The 25,016-nt window shown below is 39.5% G+C and overlaps 1 protein-coding gene across 4 annotated transcripts in view; it reads left to right on the top strand.

Annotated features, from left to right (window-relative positions):
• Positions 1-25,016, top strand: part of LOC143889709 (ARM repeat superfamily protein) — a 52,590-nt gene that overhangs the window by 22,616 nt on the left and 4,958 nt on the right. For all 4 annotated transcript variants that reach the window (XM_077394013.1, XM_077394012.1, XM_077394011.1 and 1 more), the window contains exons 14-22: positions 3,491-3,570; positions 3,732-3,867; positions 5,987-6,136; positions 11,815-11,900; positions 19,936-20,123; positions 20,217-20,309; positions 21,296-21,483; positions 21,604-21,715; positions 23,300-23,457. In XM_077394013.1, coding sequence (XP_077250128.1) covers positions 3,491-3,570; positions 3,732-3,867; positions 5,987-6,136; positions 11,815-11,900; positions 19,936-20,123; positions 20,217-20,309; positions 21,296-21,483; positions 21,604-21,715; positions 23,300-23,457 — 1,191 coding nt within the window. The remainder of the gene's footprint in view (positions 1-3,490; positions 3,571-3,731; positions 3,868-5,986; positions 6,137-11,814; positions 11,901-19,935; positions 20,124-20,216; positions 20,310-21,295; positions 21,484-21,603; positions 21,716-23,299; positions 23,458-25,016) is intronic.

The following is a 25,016-nucleotide window of genomic DNA, read 5'->3' as shown; positions in this document are numbered from 1 at the left end:
AACTTCTCGTATTGCGGACCACTTTCTTACTAATAGTAGAGGTTTCATAGTTCACATCCGATTTTAGTTTTGTTAGCTCCTGTAACATCTTCCTGACACCTTCAACACTTGAAGGATCTGAAAAATTCCTATGATCCATCTCTCGAAGCTGCGCAACTCTGAACATAGACCGCAATTGATCTTCCGGTCCTGAGTATGTCAATCCCAAGACTCTGCTGGTGGAAATTATATGGTTCACAAAAATTTCCAGAAGTTCTGATTTAGGATCAACCCAGGAAATAGGACTAATATTTTCCTCCACTCTTAAAACTAAAGCTAGGCTATCTTTCTCTGAAGCTTCTCGGGAAGACAAACCCCCTCCGCTAGATGCTGCCTCAACCGTACTCTTCCTCCTACCGGACTGAGAAATACCATTCAAAATTCGGCTAGAACATAGATCATTTAGGCCTATCTCTGATGAGTCCTCCCATGCTTGGCTAGGGTTCACTTCCTTCCCTGAGACAGAAACCCCTTGTGCCTCCCCGGAGATTTGAATCAAGGCACTGGTCACACAAGAAAGATTATCTAGATCTGAGGATTCCAAATCATTATAATCCAAACATCCTCCCTGTAATGAAACATAACCCTCCTGAGCTCCTTCGAGATTAGGTTCATCATATGAAACTCCGGCAAATTCCTCAGACAGGTTGACCACTAGACGAGATTTTCCAGCCGATGCCATATCACCAAGAAGAAGTGTACTAGATTCCGTAAACTTCGAATGCTCAACCAAGGCCGATAATTGTATAAGAGGTGAGGATGGGCTATTCTCCCTTGCTTTAAAACCGTCGAGATGGGCTTCAACCCTATGCAAGGAGTTAAATGGAGAAAGCCCATTAAAACACTTTTCATTCAGGCCCAGAGCATTAGGCGGACTTGGAGGGGCCCACAAATTCGAGATAAGCCAATCCGACGGAGGGGGAGACTCTATTCGAATCAACGGAGATGCGAGGATCTGGGGAATTGAGCTTTGAAAGGCTGTTTTCCGCCGAATGGAGAAGCTTTCTCCATTCGCCACGACTCCCTGACACTGTAGACCAGAAACGACGTGCATGCCACACGTCCCCTTTTTCCTTTTGCTCACGCTATCTCTATCTGCGGACGACACGTAGGAGGGTAGGTGAATAAAGGAAGACGCGTTTGTTAGACCCACCACCGCATGATTACTACCGTGCGCCATCGTCTTCTCCGACTGTCCATTACCGGATTTACAGATATTTCCCGACCAAGGTTGCTTGAATAAAGCTGATGTTTCCGCTGATTGTCGAACATTGTGTACGGCCGGACGTTTAACATTTCTTGCCACAATCACCCAATACACGATTTCATCTATGCATACCGGTAATTTCACAGAATCTGGGGCGGTTGAAGATGTCATAAGTAGAATTAGCGCTTTCTCATAACCCTCACCTTCATCACAGGATCCATCTGTTGCTAACACCCTTCCAATACGACAGCCTATTTTCCTGAAGTTTTCCACCACCCATGCATGTGGAGGGAGCCCTTCTATCGACCACCAGGAAGACGTTAGATTTCCAGAGAATTTATCCTTCCATTCACGTAGTTCTAGAAAAGGACTATCCTTGGCATTTGACCACCGAAGCCTGCAGTCAACATACGAGGCATCCGGAGAAGACGTAAGAGCAAACTCCCCTGGGGCTATCTGCCAAAGCGCAAACTCAGCTGAAATCTCCGAAGCGTTCTCTAGCCACCTCTTTAACTCCTTAGAGTCTTTCACTGTGCCAGTTCTAGTTTTACCCCAAAAAGTTCGTTGGAGGTCAAATCTGGAGCCCAGCTCAATGGATTCAGCCCATATTTCCTCAGGGCATATAGGAAAGCTATCTTTCATCTCCGGAATTTTGGCGTCAACTTTCACCACCTGCTGACTCCCAGCTGTCTCTACTATGCTCCTTGATACCATCCCCTCCGGTCTATTGTTCAGAGAATTTCTGGAGATATTCTTCTTTATAGTTCTTGTTGAGCTAGGCGGGAGATTTCTTTGGTAACCAGCTGGGATATTTTGGTCGAAACCCGACCACACCTTCCTGCATCTGTAACATTCGGGTCGTCTTCTGAAGTTTAAGAAGTTGCACTTAGAGCACCTCCAGTCCCCCATGTTACTTGCTTTTCTTCTGTCTATAACCCTTTGCAGTCGCTCCTCTCGACGACTTTTTTTAATCTTCCACCGGACGTCTGATCTTTCCCCTCCTGTGAAGTAGGAATTTGACCCCCGGCCATCATAGTAACGATTGCCGAGATCAGGGTGGAGTATAAATCGATTCTTCTCCAATCCATTTGACCGCATATTCTTCGTGTACTCCTCCATTTAACCAACTTAGCAGAAGCAATCTAACCTGAGACACGATGTGCAGACCCCTCTCTCCTCCTACGTCAGAGGAGGAAACGGAAGAAGAAGAAGAATTCGAAATGGAATACGATTCAGAGACTGATTCTGAGTATGATGAACCAGAAGTATATACTGTGGGAGAGTCAGCCTCTGAATCAGATAGTACTGCCTCCGATACTGACGAAGAAGAGGAAGAAGAGGGAGAAGTCGACAAGGAAGAAATACTCAGAGAATCCGATACACACGGAACAACCAACGAAGGAGAGGCAACTGAAACGGGAAGGGATATAGCAAGCCAACCCAGAAGATCCCACACTCAGACGATTGGGACACGCCGGAGAAGGAGCTCGACTCCAGACAATCACACTACCGAAACTGGGCTTACTACCTTTCAAGGCCCATCTCCTCCCCGGATGTTTAATCCGACCGACAGCAGTAGCCCTCCGAGCCCCATGTTCTACTTAGCGTCGTCATCAGACGACGAAACCTTCTCACCTACCGGCGACGTCCCTTAGTAACCTACCGGCGACTTGAAGGCAGCTCCCGATTCCCTAACTTCTTTTTTATTCCACCCAGATGTACCAGTTTATGATATGCCTGCATTTTCTTCCCAAAAGTTCCATGGTCCTGTTGTTTGATTTTCCTGGCCAACATTTAACTTCTTGTGATTGCATGAAGTTTTATTAACTGCAACAAGCAATGCAGTAGCTTCTAAAGTTCAATCCATAGTTGAGTAATTTGTTAATGACTATTTAACATGAGGACCAAAGACAGATTTTTAAACGGTTTATCTATACAAGAAGGCAGTACATTGGACTGATTCTTTTAATAGATTAAAGATATTGAAAATGTGTTTTATAAATATTAAGTTATTATTTGATTCTTAGCATTTTAGTTTTTAAAATTGAAAAAAAGAGAGAGAACAATGGTTGGTGTTATAAGGAAATATTTCTTGCAATATTTTAAAAGCAAATTACTTTTTGAAGTGTAAAACAATTTCTTTTTCGGAGAACATACTTTGTCATTGTATTTAACTGTGTTCTAGTATATCTGATATGACTTGAATGATTAATTCTATCTTTTGGATGGTTATTTCCCGTCTAGGTGTACAGATCAGTCGCCGATGTTGTTGGTTCCTATTCCAAGTGGATATCTTCTTTTCAAAATAATATTAGACCTTTACTGTAAGAATCTGATCCATTTCTTCTAATTGATACCATATCCTAATGATTTTCATTCCTGGTGCTTTTAGTTCCAACTTTTGTTAACATCCTTATATTTCCTGTTAAGCATCATGCCATCCATATTTTCTTATTTGTTTGTGTACTGATGCCACTATTTTCAGACTATTCTTTGCTTTAGGTATTACAGAACCTATGTCTGCAAATACTTGTTCTACAGCTTTGCGTAAACTCTGTGAGGATTCTTCTACAGCGATTCACGAAACTTCAAATTTGGAAATTTTATTATGGATTGGAGAGGTAATCTTCCTGTTCTGTAATCACAACAGAGATCCAATTAATGCTTATCTATATATGCTCTGGCCTTTTTATAGGTGAATGTAGAGATATCTTTAGAATATGGATTTCAGCTGATTGGGCTATATGTTTCAAAGAAATTGGGTAGAAACAGTGAGGAACGACTTGAGGGCTAGGAACATAACGGAGAACATGACCTTGGATAGGATAGAATGGAAGAAAATGATCCATGTAGACGAACCCAACTAGTGTCAGGATTAGACTTAATCAATTTGAGCCGGATAGATCCTTTCTTCTTCATGAAAATTTTCTAAAGGATTCATTAGCCGACCCCACCTAGTTTGGGACAAAGGCTTAGTTGAGTTGAGTTAGCTATATGTTTCAAATTTATTATTCAAATCATTCGTTATTTATATTGATGTCAAGGGAAGAAGCTAGAAGGTTATCTCCAATTTTGTATTTGTGCTACATTATTAGAGGCCTTTAACTTGTACCAAGCCTCAGGACAAAATGATAGTTTTAATTTGTAAATCCCTGCTATTAGATGTTGCTTCCACATACTGCGTAAAGTGGAAACCCTGTGAATATGAAAAAATGATAAAAAGTGGATCTTAATGTTGACATGTGCTTTGCGGGAGGAGCTGTGTGGGTGGGTGGGGGAGCTACCTGGTCCTCTCTGTCTTCCCACGTTTGGATCAATAAGACCCATGACGTGATGACAATACATGGGGTGTCCATGTCCTGCCATGAAGTCTCATACCAATAAGATGGGCAGAAGATGTCCTGTCGTGAAGCACCAATCCACTTTTCTCTGAATATTCTTATAACATCAATGTTTACTATTGTTTAAAGATCAACGGGTTCAGTGTGACAGTGACCAGATGAGCTACTTGGTGATTTCCTTAACTGATCATGCGAGTGAAGCATTTATTCATGATAACCAAATACATTTATAGTCGGGACCTTTTTTATCAGAAATAATGTCTATCATTAGGATTGTTTGATGCTGTGCTTTTTCCTCCCTTGTAGAATTTGGGAAAGCCAGATGGCTTGCGTGACTTCCCCAAATTGTTACTCTCCTCATCTTCACTTTACATGTGGCAATGATGGCTTGTTTATGTGGATTGGAACTAGTCAGAAGGTGGGCCCGATCGTGGATGAGCAATGGCCCTAAAATGCATTGATTGAGTGATCCTAATCATTATTCGATGGATCTGACCTTTTGCATGTGAAATGTTAGCCATTTTTGCTTCAAAGGTGTGTTTGACAAATGCCAACTTTCTGCCATGGCCTGTCCACAGCGGGAGCACTTGACCAGTTCCAATCGTTGTTACATAAATATATGATGGAGCGGTAGGGAAGCACTAAACTGGTCCTCCATTAGTCCATTCAATATCATGTAGCATGTGCCACTGAAGTCAGAAACTTGTTAATTGGATGTTTTACATATCAAGGAAAAATAAGATTAAAATCTCACAGAACTTGTCCAAAGAATTTTGGAAAACAAGCAGGAAATCTTGATATATAGTGGAGTATGCCTCGAGCCAATCAGATGAGGTCAGCTGCATTGCTGATAATATCAGCTTTATGACTATGGTCAACAAGTGTGTCCACATGTTGACCCAAAGTCCATAATGAAGGTTCCAATCTTGTCTTTGTGATTAAATGTTTTGAACTTGCAGGAAAAAGGAAATGGAACAAAATAGATGTAGGATACCTTATTTCTTTTTTATTAGCTTGGAAAGAAGAAAACAGTGAGATTTTGGGGCATTTCATTATGTTCATTCCCCAGTTTATTCTCTTAACTAATGAAGTAATAGGCTAATAGCCAGCCTCAAGGGAATATGAAAAGAATACTTAATATAAATTGCCTTCTGCTGAGTATAAGGCTTAGCTAATGATTGACACCTGTAACAACATAGCCGTCTATGATGAATAGCGGTGCATATCAGGTGAGCTGAAGTCCATCTCTGTTGGATAGCGGTGCCCATGGGGTGAGCTCAGTTCAACTGGTTACATTATAATCCATCCCTGGTTGGGTTGAACCGGGTCATTTTTTGGGGCAATCTCTCTATTCCGCTACAGAAGCATGTCTATTTAACAAAATCTGTTCTTTTTTCAGGGTTTGGAGAAAAGACATTTACCTTTGGAAGAAGAGGAAGAAGTTGTTAGTGCAATAACGCTCATCCTTAATTCTGTTCCTAACAAGGAGCTAAAGAACAATTCATTAGCAAGACTGCTTTCTTCTAGTTATGGAGCGATTGAAAAACTTGTACGTGTCACCGGGTCTTTATTCTATTTTATACTTCTTAAACATGTCATTTTATTCAAATGATGTATTTCGTCATACAAAACAGAAGCTTGAAATTCTCATAACTTTACACTGGATATTATATATATTTTTTCTTTTTATATGTGACGCTTTGAAGATATATCAGTCCAGTGTAACTTGTACTCTTTGAGGCTTTGGGTTATACTTTATGTTTTCTTAGTTAAAAGGTTAGTTGAAATCAGTCATGACACAGCACGGCTATAAGCTTTTTGACGTGTATAAACTTTTTGAAGATATATTCTTTCATTTTAGCTATAAAACTTAGAGCATTTGCTTTAGGTTTCTTACTAATAAGATTAATTGAAATCAGTCATGTACTATTCAAAAAAAAAAAAAATGAAATCGGTCATGTTGGAGTAGCTGAAATTGATCATGGGTGTATGTGTGATTGCAGACATGTACAGCTTTCCTTTCCCTTTGATTAAGCAATACTGTCCCTCTCATATATGTATGTATGTATGTGTGCGAACACATGCATGCCTCCATACGCATGTACATGTCCCCGTGTGTATGGACTTGTTTGGGCCATTGCAACATTACATTCTGTAAATATCAATATATAATAAAGCAGACCAGAACTATGAGAGGGAATTTGGCGACTAGTTCAGAAGTGACAGGCGACGGGAATCCTGAACTTGGTGGAGGGGAAGCAGAACATGTCAAGAACGATGGGGAAGAAAAAATTCCACAGAAAGAGGGAGAGATCATCTTGCCTTCCTTAACTTGATGATTTGTACAGTTTGCAGAGAGATCGTCTTGCCTTTCTTAACTTGATGATTCATACAGTTTACAATCTTCTATATAAAAGAAGAAAATCCCAATTCAATGAACTTCCTACACCAACTCTAATAAGCTTCATTATTAACTATTTTGATAAAACCAATATCAAATACTAGAATCCCAAACAAAGATAAACCTCCTACCAAAATAATCCTAAACAAAGAGTCCTAATAAGCTATAATCCTAGTGGGTAGTGGGGTAGGAGTGGACCCCTACTGTGCTACGTCAATATATGTGTGCATGCTTAGGTGTGGGTATGTGTAGAGTTTGCTTGGTCCATTTCTTAAGCCTCTGAACTCTACTGCAGTCCTTTGCAAATTGTAGATGCCCCCTTCTTAAGCCCTCTCTACTACAATCCTTGTTATAAATTAAAATACACCTACCTCCTAGATTTTATAAACCCATTTCAATCAAGTCTTTCTGACGTATGTCGGCAACATAAATTTCTATGGGTATTATTGTTTGGTCCATTTCTTAAGCCTCTGAACTCTGCAGTCCTTTGCAAATTGTAGATGCCCCCTTCTTAGGCCCTCTCCACTACAATCCTTGTTATAAATTAAAATACACCTATCTCCTAGAGTTTATAAACCCATTTCAATCAAGTCTTTATGATGTATGTCGGCAACAAAAATTTCTATGGGTATTATTGTTTGGTCCATTTCTTAAGCCTCTGAACTCTACTGCAGTCCTTTGCAAAATGTAGATGCCCCCTTCTTAAGCCCTCTCTACTACAATCCTTGTTATAAATTAAAATACACCTACCTCCTAGATTTTATAAACCCATTTCAATCAAGTCTTTCTGATGTATGTCGGCAGCTGAAATTTCTATGGCCCATACTACCCTTGGTTGTTGTCAGAACAAAGGTTTTATGGATTTTCTTAAATCGTCATCTATATCGATCGTATCTTCGGGCTCTCTTGTCCTTTCCTCATAGTTGGTTTCTTCTTCTCAAATCTGGTAGGCCGTTTTCTCTGTTAGATAGTGAGAATCCCCATAGAGAGAGAAGGGGGCTGTGAAACAAGGCCTTCAGCACAGATCTTCAACAATGATGACAAGATCTTTGTCTGCAAATCACCCCCCAAAAGCCCTAAATGTTTTCGGGGCTTTGGTTTGGCCGGCTCTTGAGTAGTAGAAAAGGAGGGTGTTTCTTTCTGGAGTCTTAACTTGAGCATGCCAAGGAGTAGGAGACTAGGTATGGGAGGCAGCTAAATTTACAAAGACGGTGGACTAGGGAGGTGGTGAGAAGAGAGTAAAAACATATAGGTTTTGGGAAGAAAATCACAAACAGACGATAGAGGGTTGGAGTAGTTTTGCCTCGACTCTTTCATTTTCCTTCACCATGGAGTCAAAACCCGCATATGTATTAGAAGATAGGTTTTGAATCCAAATTCGACGAGAGAAATGTCTAGTTGACTTGGAAGCATGGCTATAAATTTCCAATGAAACTGACACGAAATGCATACTGAAACTAAAAGGCATACTGAAACTAAAACTGTAAGTGTATTGGCGGTATGCTATATCAATGTGTTGCATAATTATATTTATTTTATTGTATATGAAATGTGGTGTATATATGAATTACATGTATAAATATTTATATGAATTACATGTAAAATGTGGTACGTATTGAATTATCAAACATGTGTGACAATACACCCCCAACTACTGTGGGACTAAGGCTTAGTGGAGTTGGGTTGAGATGAGTGTGACAATACATGTCACTAGATTTTGTTAAACCACTATAGATGGATTATCTTGCTTATGTGATGGTTTCTAAGTGTGTATTTATGTTTAGTCTAACATTTCCTAAATTTTCGTCTTAAAATTCTACCATTTGCATAAGTTTTCATATGTTTCATTGATTTTACTGGATATTCAACAAAATTTTCAATTGACACAAAAATTTAAAACCTTGGTGGGAAGGGGGTTTCAATGTTTGTTGCAAAGACATTTAGTCTGGCTCTAGATAGCCCTTGGACACCTTGACAACTGTGCAACTTGGGATAAGGAATCTGTTGCCCATGATGGGCTGGCTCATGTGCTCCATCAAGGTGCCAAAGTTCTGTTTGAGACGCAAATTTTCACAGAATAGGGCTGAGATGCGAAAGCATGCGTTCCTTTCTTCTTCTTGAACCGGCACATCAAAACTACTTTTGTTCATCTCTCCTATAGGTTCTCTTTGTCCTTGGGTTTTCTGCATCTTTTTTTGTTTTTGACTGTTTAAGGACAATAAGGCCTGTTGCAAGGTGATGCCTTAAAGAAGGTTGGTAGAGATGTCAGAGAAGTCTAATATAAATTTTAGTTTGGTGGGTGAGTTTCGCTTTCTGCTGTTTAAAGCGAAGCTTAAGAAAAAGGGATACAGACATACATAGACACACACACACAAGCACACGCATACACATATAGTGGGCGAGAGAGAGAGAGAGAGAGAGAGAGAGAGAGAGAGAGAGAGAGAGAGAGAGAGAGAGAGAGAGAGAGAGAGAGCTAAATCGAATATAATTTTATAATTTCTTCAAGTTGTACTTTGTGCAGCTGCTCTCTTCTGTCTCCGGATTGTGCGCATCACCCATCTGTAGAAACTTCTATGGTGATAGTAGTGGCACTTCAGAGTTCTCTCACCTTGAGGCCGGGGGTTCTATCCTACCTTACCTATCAAAACAAGCAGTGGCGCTTCAGAACTTACTTTTTTCTTCTTTCTTTCTTTCTTTCTGCAATTCAAATGAGAATAGAGAACAAAGATTGGGGGGAGCAAGAGGGCTGAGATAGTGACGGCTGTCGACACATCCTCCTCTCATTCTGAGCCCTCTTCCGCTTCCTCTTCACTAATCTCCCTCTTGTCTCCACATTCGTTGCTTTTACCATCAGACAATTTCGCAAGGTCTTCACTACCTGCTACAGGGAGAAGGGATGTGATTCAAAAAGGATGCTTAGATTAGGTGGAATGCCATTGTCACATTCGGCAAACCATGATCGCTCTTGTTGTGGCTATCAGTTTACAAGAAGACCCCATAAGATCTGCATTTGCCCCTGCTGTGGTTTTGGTGGCTGTTGTAATATATGATGCATCTGGAGTTGGACCGCGTGCTGGTCGTTGTGCTGAGGTGCTGAATCAAATCGTATGTGATCTACCTCCAGAATATCCTTTATCTAATATCAGGCCCTTACACAAACCTCTCCATACACCACTTTAATGACTTCTTTTTCGTTCTTTTACTCACAAATGTGTTCCTATTCTTTGTCTAAACGGCTAATCTCTTCTCGAGATCGTGTCTAAATGGTGAATGTAGTTGTCGACTAGGAAGCCTGGCGGGGCATTGCAATGGAAGTCAAGGATTTTGGATAAGTGAAAAATGCCCTCACAGTGGAGGCCTGTGTCGAGGTCGGTCAGGGCAACTGCTAGGTGCCGAAGGGCTGCTTCAGCAACCTAAGAAAGGGTATTATGGGGCATATAAATTTCTGTTGGCGACTTATGTCAGAAGGGCATGATTGAAACTGGTTTATTAAACCGAGGGAAGTGTATGCGGGTTTAGAGGATTAAGGTGTATCATGTAAAAATCCCTACATGTGCATTGTTGTGTCTACAATGTACTTCTTCTCTTATGTATATGGATACCACCCAGGTATGATTATTGTATGCATTATTTATTTTGTATATATGACAATTGGGACAATCACTATAACTTGGAAGTTGGAAACCAAGACGTTGGGTTTGATGGTTAAGTGGTACAGTCTTTCGGTCTTTCCTGTCTCGGTGGGTATTTAGTAGAAAAGTTTAGAGGCATATTCATAAGGATGAAGGGAGGCTGAATCTCTGAAGGCAGATGGAAGGTTTAGGATAAGTTATGCACAATTTTATTGCAAAGAATATCACGACCTTGCCTCCGGTAGGTAGGAATGTTCTTACCAAAAGGAATGAGGTTTTTGTATGGTTTGGTAGTCATTTGATTTTAGATATAAACAACAATGAGTTCGTTTATGAAACTTCAACCAGATGCAGTCTTCAACCAGATTTGGGTTTCCTACAACTAATTTCACTTATGTCCACAGAAGGGCCTAGTCCAGACCTTTCTTATGTTGCATGCCTTCATTGACTTCTTTAGGACCTATTCAAAAGCTAATGGTTCTTTGCTGACATAATGGAGAGACTGGAAACTTCTTTATGCTAGGACGTTGTAGGGTTTTTGGCCTCAGTACGGTGTTCTTCTTTGGTTGATCTCGAAATTGGAGGAGCAAATTTCAGGGTCTTTTAGGTTTTAGAAAACTCAGAAGTGCAGTCCACATCAATATTCGTGTGATTCCATGGTTCTTTATCAATATTATATATTCTTGCTAATCATAGCGAGGAATGAGCTTCTCTTATGGTCTGGAAATATGTGCAGGACTCTGATGTTGTATATTGGACATCCTTATGGATTTTTAGCTATTACTCTTTGATTTGTCATTTTTTGCTATGAATCTCCCCGTTGATTGTGAGTTACTAGATTTCCTGTATGAAAAAATTATTAAACCTGTTTGCAGTTAACTGTTTTATTCATTTAGTTCCAAATTAATCAAACTATGGGTTTAATTTGATAGTACTATATAATTTTAATTTTAAGACTATTGATGGGTAACTGTGGTATAGTGCTCACGTCTGTGATGCCCATACAAATTATTGGCGGCCATTATTTGCTCATTCAAACTGGATTTACTCCAGTGTTTTGGTGTTCATGCCACATGTTGTGACTTGTACTGTTAGTAACCAGTGCATTGTTTGGCAAAGTGTTTCAAGAATTGATATTTCCATTACTATATGAATACTTCTCTGTGCAGATATTAACATACACTCTACTTCCAGATTGATGCAGATAGCGAGCATTCTTTGAGGCAAAACCCTGGTACTTATATGCAAGCCTTAAACTGCGCTGCGAGAGGTCTTTATAGGTTGGTTTCTTCATCACCATGTAATTTATTAGAAGTTAATCCAAGTAATACTGAAACATTAAAGGCAAGATTTTTCTACCAATGCGTGGACTGGCATGAAGGATGTCGGCGTTTGGTTCATAGGACTGCCAACTTGGAATAAAAAATAGTATCCACACAAATGAACTGTGTTGAATAATGTATTAGGTTAGTTTAGACATTACTTGTATTAGTTAGGGGTATTGTAGTCATTGTATGTTGTTGTCCTAGTTTGGGCCTATATATACATCATATTCATGAGGAGCTCCCTAGTGGAGACTCTTCATCCTTCACTCCTCTTCTTCTTCCTCTCTTCTAACCCTAATCTCATTTCTAACATTGTATCAGAGCCAATGGGCTGATCCTTCAAGAAGGAAAGAAGAAGAGTATCTCCCTCCATGCCATCATCCCTTTCTCTCGTATCTCTTTTTCCTCTCTTTATCTCTTTATAGTTTCTCCCTCAATTCTTCTCCTCACTCGTGTCCTTCTCTCCTCCTCCTCCTCCTCCTCCCACTGCCCCTCTTCCCTTTCCCCTAACCCCTCCATTCCCTGCTACAGTACCACTACAGTAAATCGCTACAGTAATCTGCTACAGTACCTGTGGACCCCGATCCAAGAGAGGCGGGGGACGAGCCCCCACACGAAGTCTCAGGATCATCCACGTGAATGGAGAGCTCTACCAAGGAACTCTCGAAAGAATGTACCTCTCACAGCATGAGTGGCGATACAAAGGGAGATACCTCTCGATTCGGGGACTAGCCCAGATTCGAGGCGTACCTTAAACAAAGAAGAGTCGCCATCCAATGAAGTGGGCCATGGATCCCATACTATGCTCTGTTGCAACGGATAACCAGAGATATAAAAAGAAGGTTCGTGCCTGGTTACAAATTTGGAAGGTCCGAAGAGCACCTCATCCGCCCAAGTGCAAACACCTGGTCTCTTATGCTATTTACTTATTGATTTTGAAGAGTTTTGGGCGAAAGTCATGTAAAATGGGAACACATATCTCCGAGAAGACGTCTATCTAATCATGCATGTCTCGGAGGAATAATAAGCACATATAAAAGAAATGAAATAAGTGTCACCTGAGAATAGCTAGGTTATGAGTGTCGTACCTAATTGATGTCTAAATTTTGGTGTGCAAACATATGCATGCTACAGCTAAAGGTATAGGATATGTACATGAAAGTAAGAAAACACAGCAAAACACACAATACAAATCAATTCTATACATAACTGGACAAGACAAATCCTAAAACTCTAATGCAATACTTGACTCGGACCAAGATGGCCGTCCATCCCAGCTGCTTTACGTATCCCGGCCTCGGGAAGAATCAGAGTTAACGTAGTTCGATGACTTATTCTAAACTACGATGCCTAACCATCTAGAACCGCTATCTTAGACTCGATCCGCTAGACTCGACTGATTTTTAAAGCTTTTTTGTATAATTGCTTAAGTTCATGTGAATTGTAATTTTTAGGACTCTCTATATGCCCTAACTAATGCAAGTTGATTAGCCTTAAGATAATGCAGGTGGGCCTTACATCTTATGTGTAACTAGGATGTGCATCCAAAAGAAAACCATGGGCTGACTATATGTTTCCTAGTCTAGCCATCGGTTCGACTAAGTGTCTAACCGATCAACTTGAGGCCTCCTAACTCTAGGGACACTCACGCGACAGAACACACCATATCAATACAAATCAGGACATCATCCTAACTCTAAAACACCCCAAATATCTAGGACAGACTCCTAACTCTAGGGGATGATCTCTTTGAAAAAAAGGTTTTGAAGAATTTTTGTATTTTTTGAAAGGTTTGAAATGTTTATTTTTAAAGGTTTGGCTGGACTTGGGATGTGGATCCCAAACTGCACTACGTACCCTATGGAAAGGGATCAAGCCAACGTAGTTCGGAAGAGAGTTTCCTAACTACTCCTAATGACTCAAGATTTTTGAGATTTTTGGTTTTTTCAGATGTTTTTGACACAAGAGGACAGAATCCTATCATCATAAGGGCAGGACGGACTCCTGATATCCCGCAAAGGTTGGACAACATCCTATGCTTTGCGGGGGAAAAGAACAGAATTACTGCTCTGCAAGGGTTGGACAGCATCCTATACCTTGCAAGAGTGGATAAAATGACTTGACGAGAGGTTGGACCGAACCCTAACCCCTATGATGATAGGACTGACTCCTGAAAGAAGGACTGACTCTCTAGCTAAGGACAGACATCCTATGCTAAAGGACTAACTCCTATACGAAAGGACTGACTCCTAGTGCACAACCCTGAGAGGGGAGTGCCAATGAAACTAGGCTAGTCTCCTAAAAGAAAAAGAGATAATAAGGGTGCTAGTGAGACTAGGCAAGTCTCCTAAACACAGAGATGGGCTCCATTGCCCTTGCAATGATAAGAAGGGTACGGTTTTTTAACAGACCAAGTCGGTCCTTAACCTAAAGGACGTGTTCTATTTGAGACTTGAATAGTCTCCTATGTATGACTCGCTAATGAGACAAAACTTGTCTCCAAAGGATTTGATTATGTTTTCGTGAGACATAGCTTGTCTTCCTAAAAGGGTTGGCGCTCTAATGAAACAAAGCCTGTCTCTAAACGGGTTTGACATTCATGTTGAGACAAAGCTCGTCTCCAAAGGGTACGAGTTGTGAGACTTGGATAAATTTCCAAAGGGGTAAGCTCTAGACAAGGCTTGTCTCCAAGGGAGGAGTGCCTTACGAGACATAGTGTGTCTCCTAGTGGGGGCTTTAGATAACTCCTTCATTGCCCTTGCAATGAATGGGGACCTAAGATTTAAGGAATGTACATCTAGAAGACTAAGCAAGTCTTTTAAACAAAAGAGAGGACTGCTACTTGGACTGAGCAAGTCTCCCAATGATGGGCTTGGGCTAGCGCCTTCATCGCCCTCCTCTCGAAGAAAATATTCCGATGATCGATGGAATCCAGAAGCTCGGAAAGGTTTATGAAAGTATATATGGAAAGGAAAATAATCTCTAGGTTCAAAGCAACACCGAACATAAATCGATATTAAACCTGAGAACCAAAACCAACTCTGATGAGATCAAAATGAAGTTCAAAGACCAAGAAAGAGTGAGTTCATTACAACTTTAGAGATAACAATGGGATACCAATTATCTAGAGAGGAAGAGTATAATTTGAACCAAGTACCTTGACACGGAAACTCAAACAAAATATGGGATTTTTATAGGCTGATTCTCAACTATAATAAAATCATATTAGTTCCCTTCATGGACTAACTGCTATGAACCAATGCATTGTAGCTATGAAACATAGTGCTTTAAACCAGTCAGCACAACCAATGAAAATTCAATACTATTCAAACATTTTACACTTAGAAGCATTTTATCAAACAAGTCATAAGCACAAATAAAACATATACCTGTTACTTACTTTTCCCCAAACCAAAACCATATTGCATGGAGCTGAAATCATATATAAAAAATGCAAGAGAAAACAAGAAGAATATTAAGTACTGAGAATGAATAATAGGAGGAGGGTAAGGGGGGTTACTTTGGATGTACAAATGATACATTAAAGCAGAAGGGACTACTACAAACATGAAACCAACATTTTGCTACAACTGTGATTATTACGGATAAAAAAAAAATTATCATACAGGCACAACCTTCAACAACAATTCTGTGCAGATTAATAACATGACACCATTTATCATAAGATTTCACACAATTATGAATATTCTTACACAAAACATGAAGAGAATTTCAGACCTCACCATTATATATTTTTTTTTAAAGGAAAAAAAAAATCTCTATAGATTAAAGAACATCATGACTCAATTCCCTCAAATAAGGACCTAAAGAAGATCACTCCTACAGATAAAAGTGATACACAGAGTCAAAGTGAATATAAAAGAAAATAACCCAAAATATGATAGAATTACCTTGAATCTTATAAACATGACCTTCATATATCATGAAGCAAATATCAAAGGCAGATTTCTCTAAACCATAGAAAGATTATCACATCTCTAAGCATCAGACATAATCATATAGCATCCACATCAGAGAACAAATAGTAGATTAGGAAAAATGTGCTCATCATATTCTCTACTCTACTTACCTGCAATTTGATGCCTTTCTCCTTCGTTTTTCTTTCTTTGCAAAGCTCCAAATCATTAGATTAAACACACGAGCTGACTCCTTTTTCCTCTATGCTTGGTCTAAAATTCTTCAAATCTCAACTCATAATATGTGGATCTAAACCACAAATCCTTGGATCTAAGACCTGATGGTTTGAATTTAGGTTTTATGAGGTAAGGTTAATAAAAATCAAGATCTGAAGAGGAATGCAACGAATATTAGAAAATCAGCCATAAAAGTTGAGTGGAACTGAAATTCCGGCACAGACCCGCCTGAGAAGAAGATCTCAATGTGAAAAGTTAGGGTTTTAACTAATAGAAAACAAAAGGGAAATGAGAGAGCTGATGATGAGAGGGCTAAGATCTAGAGTGGAATAGTAAAAATGAAGAAGATATATCTATAGATCTAAAGGTTTTCTACCAGATTCATTGATTTTGGCAAAAATAGAGTGAAAATCTGGGATTTGAGGGGAGAAAATAAAAGTTTTAGGGTTTCTAACCTAGGAAATGGAATTTTTCAGATTTAGAAGAAGTGAGAATACGAAACAAAGCAATTGTATACAAGGAAAAGAAACTAGCCGGAGCTCCGGTGGATATGCCGGAGAAGAAAGACGTTTGCCAAAGATGACGAGCTTGGGGTTTCGGCTAAAATTTCTCTCTCTTTCTCTCTCTCTCTCTCTCTCTCTCTCTTTAGCTCTGTGTAGATCCGATTTCTAAGAAGAAGAAAAGAGCTGGAGCTTTGACGGAGGTCGGCCGGAGCTAGAGTGTTGCCAGAGAAGATGCCGGAGATGAGAATCGGTGGACTAGGGTTTCGTATTTTGGGGGATTTCTCCTCTGCGATTTTTTGATTTTTTAGAAAAAATGAAAAGCCCTGTTAATCTCTAATCAATGTCTATTTATAGGTAAAAATGGGATGGTGATATTAGCACTACACTTTGATAGAGCGCGCGGTTTGCGCGAAAAGACTGATGAGCGTGCGATTGAGTCGTGTCCCATTCCAAATCGGCACTGTACCGTTCCAGGATAATTCACCCCCCTCTTTTGGTTTACACTACGGACACTCCCATCTCATTCGCTAGGCAAACGCACTCCGATTTTGACGAAATTTTATGGGGACCTAGCTGGGACCCTAACCTACCTTGTGGCGAAATTTGGGATCCTAAAGCATTGGTTTGATAGGGTTTTGCTCAGACTTGGAAGGCGGTCAAAATGGGGTGTCTACAGTACCCAAATAAATAAAAAAAATCATTTCTATATCCTAGAAATCTCACTCTTTCTCTTTCATTTCATCAAACCCATTTCGTTTTTAACCCATTTTCCCTCTATCGTATATCTCAAAACAAAACAAAAATCATGTTTGTATTACTTGTGTAAACCCATTTTGGGTTCTCCTCCACTCCAAAGCTCTCTTTATTTTCTCTTCTCTATAGCTTTTTTGGCCTATGGCCTTTGTCTTTCTCATCTCATCTTCAAGGTGCACCCCAAGTGTTTGATGAAATGTTTCAAAGGGATTTTGTGCATTGAAAGTGTTCTTTTTGTTTCAAGTTGAAGGCCTTTGGCCTCAACTTGAGGGGAAGTATTGTCTTGTATTGTTTCTTGTTGTTCTCTTGTGCTTATCTTGTTGTCGTCTTCTTATCATCTCTTTCTTTCTATTACCTTCTATGTCTTTTATGTAGTTATTCAAGGCGCGCACCAAGTATTTGATAAAATGTCTAAGAGAGGTGTGGTGCCTTGTTTGTCATCTTTCCTTTGTCTTCTCTACGGTGCACTCTAAGTGTTTGATCAAATGTCCGAAAGCGGTGTAGTGCCTTATTTGTCTTCTTTTTGTTGCAAGTTGAAGGTATTTGACCTTCAATTTGAGGGTAAGTGTTTTCATTTAGTTCTTTGTGTCTTTTCTTAGGAGTGTTGTCCACTTTGTTGTCTTTTCTTGAGGGGGAGTGTTGTTAGTGTTGTCTTTGTCTTCTTGAGGGAGTGTTGTCTTGTTTTCATGTCTTGTTTTTCATGTCTTTTCGTGTTGTTCGGTTTTTTGCCTTATCCCTTCATGTTTTCTTCTTCCTCCTTTTCCTGGCGACGGCTTCCATATCCATCGTTAGTTGGCTCTCTTACAGGCGACCGTCTTTTCCCGTCGACCTCTCCTTTCCGGGCGATGGTTTCCCCATCGTTGGTATGCTCTTTTCAGGCGATGATGTTCATGCCGTCGACCTTGTCTCCAGGCGATGATGTCCCCATCGTTGGTTGGTTATCTTCCTCCTTCTTATCTTCAGGCGACGGTGTTCATGCCGTCGACGTTGTCACCAGACGATGGTTTCCCCATCGCTGGTTGGTTATCCTCTTCCTATCTTTCTTATATTTTCAGGTGACGATGTTCATGCCGTCGACCTAGTCTCCAGATGATGGTTTCCCCATCGTTGGTTGGTTATCCTCTTTCTCTCTATCCCTTCTCTCCAGGCAACAGTTTCTCCGTCGACCTTGTCTTCGATGGTTTCCCCATCAGTTGTTGCCGTCGACGTTGTCACCAGACGATGGTTTCCCCTTCGCTGGTTGGTTATCCTCTTCCTATCTTCTTATCTTTTCAGGTGACGATGTTCATACCGTTGACCTAGTTTTCAGATGATGGTTTCCCCATCGTTGGTTGGTTATCCTCTTTCTCTTTACCCCTTCTCTCCAGGCAACAGTTTCTCCGTCGACCTTGTCTTCAATGGTTTCCCCATCAGTTGCTATCCTCTTCACTTGGCGTTGTGCTGCTTCGCCAATGTTTGTTGTGCGTACCTTTGGTATGCCTCTTTTGCTTGCTGAATTGTAGCTGTTCTTGCCATGACGCCTCCATTGCCCTCGATATGCTGATATGTTCGTCGTGCTCTCATTCAGGGAGAAAGGCCCTATTTGATCGCTCTCGTTGTTGTGCTACTTCAGGGGAGCTACTCTTTTGATGGACATTGATCTCGATGCTGTTCATGGTGGCCTTTGATTTTTTGTTTATGTTTTTCATTATGTATGTACCACACCAGCTTGAGGATGAGTGTTATACCAAGCTGGATGTGCATGAGCTTCTTGTACTTTTTTAGTTGTTGACGTAGTTCTTTGTAGCAAGCTGGAGCTTCATAGTATATACACTCCAGCTTGAGGGGGAGTGTTGAATAATGTATTAGGTTAGTTTAGACATTACTTGTATTAGTTAGGGGTATTGTAGTCATTGTATGTTGTTGCCCTAGTTTGGGCCTACATATACATCACATTCATGAGGAGCTCCCTAGTGGAGACTCTCCATCCTTCACTCCTCTTCTTCTTCCTCTCTTCTAACCCTAATCTCATTTTTAACAAATTGGATCCCATCAGAACTCTACAGTTAAGCATGCTTATGAGAGAATAGTATTGAATCGCGTGTTCAAAGAAATATAGTCTGCCACATTGAACGCTGAAATACTTGATTGACTGACAATTATTCTAGATTGACTGATGGGGCACTTTTATCCCCATCACTAGATAAGATTGGACTATATTATGAACCTTTCTCATGAATATAACAGTAATACCTTTTTTTTAATGGTAAAATTATTGGCGGCCATTATTTGCTCATTCAAACTGAGTTTACGCTAGTGTTTTGGTGTTCATGCCACATGTTGTGACTGGTACTACTTGTGCCTGGTGCCCTATTACCATGTCATCTGAGATTGCTGGCCTCGTTTTGGACAGTCTTTGTTTATTTGAGGTCTATAACAGTAATACTTCTGTCCCTGTATTGCTTATGCTACTTTTTAGCTCTGTAATTCTAATTGCCATTTCCTTATCTCAGACTAATATGAAGCTCCATGCCTTTAGATTACCTTCTACATTATTTTCAAAATTCGCTTGACTTCCATACTGCAATTCATTGTTTTCAGGATGGGAACTGTCTTCAGCCATCTATCAATCTCGCACTCAACTGATACTGTTGAGGATGATACTATTCTATCTCTACTGGGCGTGTTCTGGCCTCTTCTTGAGAAACTATTTCGGTCTTCAAACATGGAGAATGGTAGTTTATCCACAGCGGCTTGCCGAGCTCTTTCACAAGCAATTCAATCATCAGGTAGAGGTGCTTCTGTTATTTGTTTCATTTGCACATGATTATTCCAGAATCTATATTTCACATTTTCTTAGAACTGTTGTCTGTTCATTGCAGGCCAGCACTTTCTGTTGCTATTGCCAAAAGTGCTAGACTGCCTGGCTATGAACTTTTTATCATTCCAAAGCCATGACTGCTATGTTAGAACAGGTAGGCATTGGCCTTCATTGCGGAGGGAGAATTGATTGTTTTCCATTTAACCAGTATAATTGATTTGCCCTCTTTGCATATTTGTATTACTTGGTTATTCATAAAACTAATCCATGTTTGTTGGATGCACTTATCCCTAACCATTTTACTGTGACTTTCTTTACATGAAATACCCAAAGTTTATTAGGAAGCTGGCCAGTTGGCCAATTACTTGGGAGGCTCGTGTTTTTTAAGGGAAAAAAGGGAGCATTCCATATTTAGGTGCCACCCAATTAAAAAGGTTAACTGCCTCCGTCAAGAACTATGATATCATCTAACATCATTGCAATGGATGGTGTCCATTTTTTTTTCTCACCGAGGGCCAAACGTTTGAAACCCCCTTTTTTCTTATAATAGATATGTGTGCCTAATGATTGGAAAGTTTGGACCATCTTTTAGCCCCCCTTTTTTCCAGGTGGTTACTGAAGTGTATTTAACATATATACTTAGGGAAGAGTGACCAACATAATGTGTTAAGGCTAGATTTTATACACGTCCATATATAAATATACACGTGCATATGCTTTTGTATGTCTTTCATTATTTTTTATTTATATGTATGCAGTGGCCTGTTGCCAGTGTGTTGCACTCGCTCTCCACTTATTTCCATTTCTTTGGCCTGTTGCCATTATGTTGCACTCACACTCCACTTATTTTCATTTGGAAAAACTGCCAATGGGGGACATCAAAATACGAGAATTGCCAACGGGGGACACACTTTTGAAAAATTGTTAGAAAGGCACGAAATGGGGGTTATCAAGTCTCTAAAAGGGGGTTATCAACTCTCTAAATGGGGCTATCAAACTCTCAAAAGGTTGTGATCACCCCTCTTTAACAATTTTTCAAAATTGTGTCCCCCGTTGGGAATTCTCGTATTTTGATGTCCCCCATTGGCAGTTTTTCCTTTTAATTTTTTCTCGTGTGTTCACCTAAAAATGTTTATCCAGCTGCTGTTGTCATCGAGGAATTCGGTCACAGGGAAGAATATGGACCTTTATTTGTGAGCACGTTTGAAAGATTTACCTCTGCAGCTTCAATAACAGCTCTTAATTCTTCTTACATATGTGACCAAGAGCCTGATCTGGTGGAGGCTTATACCAACTTCACATCTACTATTGTTCGCTGCTGTCCTAAGGTTTTGTTTCCCCCTGGCTAGGATGCATTATAAAACTGTATCTATTTTTTTAGTATTTATTTAATTTATATGCTAAGCATGCATACCAAAGGCCTTTTGAATGGTGATATATGTTCACAGGAAGTAGTGGCTGCATCCGGTTATCTTCTGGAGGTATCTTTTCAAAAGGCAGCTATATGCTGCACTGCTATGCATCGTGGTGCGGCACTGGCAGCCATGTCATACATGTCATGTAAGCACATATGCACACTCCCTTTTTCTTTTTCCCTGTTTGCTGACTCTAACAAGGATACTCCATTTATATCATGGCTGACAGTAGTGTCTTTATACAAGTTCTTGGTTTGTTCATCTGACATTTTGTATGGCTCTTAATATTGCCCATTCATACCTTTTTTTGGTCAGGCCCATTAATAAATATCTGGAATATCTAGTATAATTATTTCTTTTAGCTAGTGTCACCATGGCAATATAAGTTAGGATGGCCGATGTTGAGGGGTCAAGGCCCTTTCGCCTATGAAATCGTTACTAGAGGCTGCTCCTCCGGGATTAGTTGGTCATGATTCAGGTACATCTCCTCTATCTTCCACCCCTGCTGTTCTTATCTCTAGTATCTCTAGTAAAGCAGAGTTTAGGGAGGGGAGGATTTCTGAAGTCGAGAGAAATGGTGATGGCCCTTTGGTGACTGCAAATTGGAAGCCTAGGACGAGAGCAGAGACATCAAGATTCGATGCTAGGGAATGTAGTGTAGGGTGTTTTTGTGCCAGGTGAGGCAGAATCTGAGATTTGTTATGGGACTTTCTCGTTTGCTGTAGGAGATTAGACAATAGTTTAGCTCAAAAGATGAAAAGAAAACCAATTTCAGGCCTAGGGTTCAGTTTTGATGGCCGTTGCACCATCAATTTCCAAGAAAACATGTTTTAGGGTTGAAAAGGGTGCGAATTTTTAATTGGCTGCAAAAGGGGTTTAAATCTGTGGATCTTTGGATGCTTTGGCTGAGGTTTAGTACCAAAATAAGTCCTTTAAAGTTTCAAGATGAGATCTTAAACAATGTAGGAGATATTTGGAATTTGGATTTTTGTATTTTAGAGTTTAAAAACACAAAAAAAAATAAAAAATTGAAGAACTAATGACTTACTTGTTTATGGCTGATTTGAGAGGAGAATAGAAGAGAGAAGATGAGAGGGGGGATTGAGAAGAATGGCTCCAAGCCACCAAGGAGAAGAGAAGAAGAAGTCCAAGCCACAATAGCTCTCACAAAAAAACTTTAATTCTATTCAATATTCAAAAGTCCCTTACATTGCTTTCATAAGATGTATTTATAAGAAAAGAAACCCTAGAAGATAACTTAAAACCTAATCAACTAATCTCAACCATTTATCTAATCCAAAATAAACTAAATAAAGTTAAAAACTTACCTAAAATAGTAATCCCGTAATAGACCTATACCACTTCCTAAAAACACTCATAACTTGCTCATCGCATCCAAACCATTTGATCTTGAGCTCATAGATAGGAAATTGAAAAACCTTTCTAATAACACCAAAAACACACCAAGCGGATGAGATTTGATGCCAAAAAAGTAGGCTACAAATAAAATGACGAAAATAGGAGATAAATAATAAAAAAAAGACGCCCATGCTGTGGCCCATGCTAGAGTCTCCACCATCAGTCTTGTTCACGTATGCGCTTGTAAACCTTGATTCCATGCCCAATGTTGATGTCCCCATCACCATTAATTTGTTATATGCATGTTTTCATGTTTTGTTTCAGTTTTTTACTCTTATAGTAGTTGAATTTTAATCTGTTCTACTTGCAGGTTTCCTCGAGGTGAGCCTTACCTCAGTTTTGGAATCTATGGCTTGCATTACTGAAGGAACATTCAGTGCAGTGGCAATTCAGGTCTTATCTCGCAGTGGCGAAGGACTCATATCAAATGTCATCTATGCTCTACTTGGTGTATCAGCCATGTCAAGGGTAAAAAAAATTCCTTCCATTGTAGATAACAAATTGGGCATTACTTTTCATCTAACCAAATTCATTTTTATTAATTGATTTTTACATGAGAATATTTTATCTATGCGAGGTTTTACATATTGGTCGTGGAGCACATGCATATTGTCCAAATTGATTCTTTCTTTTATTGGACTCCAAATAAAAAATATGTCCACGAAAAATGGGGAAGATATGTGTGTGTGTGTGTGAGAAATGATATACGTACTAAGTTGTATTGATAATGGCACATTTATAATGATATACGTACACAATATATATATATATATATATATATATATATATATATATAGAGAGAGAGAGAGAGAGAGAGAGAGAGAGCGTTTTTATATGGTGCCCGACTGTCAAGTACCGTGAAAGCGGTACCACCCTTGATGTTTGATCCAACAGCAGCGCACTTTTTCGTGTGTGTGTGTGTATAGATACGTGCGTGCGATTCTATGCTCAACTCAACTAAGCCTTTGTTCCAAACTAGTTGGGGTCGGCTAATGAATCCTTTAGAAATTTTTCATGAAGAAAGGGCTCCTATGTGTAATTCTATGAATAATATATTTAACATAAAATTATCATAGAAATGTCATCTATTTATGTGATGTGACTAACTATTGTCTGACTTGTTACTATGATAGTATATTCTTACAGAAAAAAAAATTATGTAAAAACAGCTGGAGGAATGCTAGACTCACAGGAGCCCTTGCAAAAAAAGGGTACAAGGGCTCTCCCATTGGTCAATCTTCATTTATGATGGCACAGAAAATTACAATCATAACTTTCAAAAATGAAAATTGACCAATGGGAGAGCCTTTGTACCCTTTTTTGTAAGGGCTCCTGTGAGTCTAGCATTCCCCAAACAGCTGCTGCTGATCTTAAAAATCATCCTAAAAAAAAAAGAAAAAAAGGCAAAACAGTCATCCTGATTATGAAATAGTCTTTTTTTTTTCTGAAATGGACCTGATTATGATATAGTGGCTAACAATCTATGTTGCATGTTATGTATCCTTACATTCTTGGTTCAATGTGCTAATATTTTTCTATTCCCACTATTCTCTCAAAGATTATACAATAGATTTCTATGCTATACATGTTAAAAAATCTCAACTACAACTGCACCCTTTATACGTTTTTAAGTGATAATTGCAATTAAATGCCATATTACAACATCAAAATTCCACAGACGAATGAGGAGTTTCCAATCATATTCGTTCCAATCATTGTGTCCATGGCCTAGAGGGAATAAGCAATTATATGCTTTTTCAAATCATTGAGCATCTCATAGTTTGACAGGGAAGCCATCGCCTTACCCATTGCATTAAAATTTTTCGAAACTTATGATCCTCTGACTGTTGCATCAACATAGCTAGACCAGCACCAATGCAAGATTTAACCTACTCTAGTACCATTAGGATAGAATTTTGCAACCACATGATGAAGAAATTGACCAAACTAAAAACAACAGAATACTTTAAGAGAGGACACTAATACAAGTATTGGGGTTGTTTTCATTGTAAAAAAAAAACAACATA

The sequence above is a fragment of the Tasmannia lanceolata genome, unplaced genomic scaffold (assembly GCF_043159265.1).
Source record: "Tasmannia lanceolata isolate RefF3 unplaced genomic scaffold, GAP_Taslan_0.1 ptg000013l, whole genome shotgun sequence".
In the NCBI taxonomy this organism is placed as follows: Eukaryota; Viridiplantae; Streptophyta; class Magnoliopsida; order Canellales; family Winteraceae; genus Tasmannia; species Tasmannia lanceolata.
This window is presented reverse-complemented; position numbering and strand designations above follow the sequence as displayed.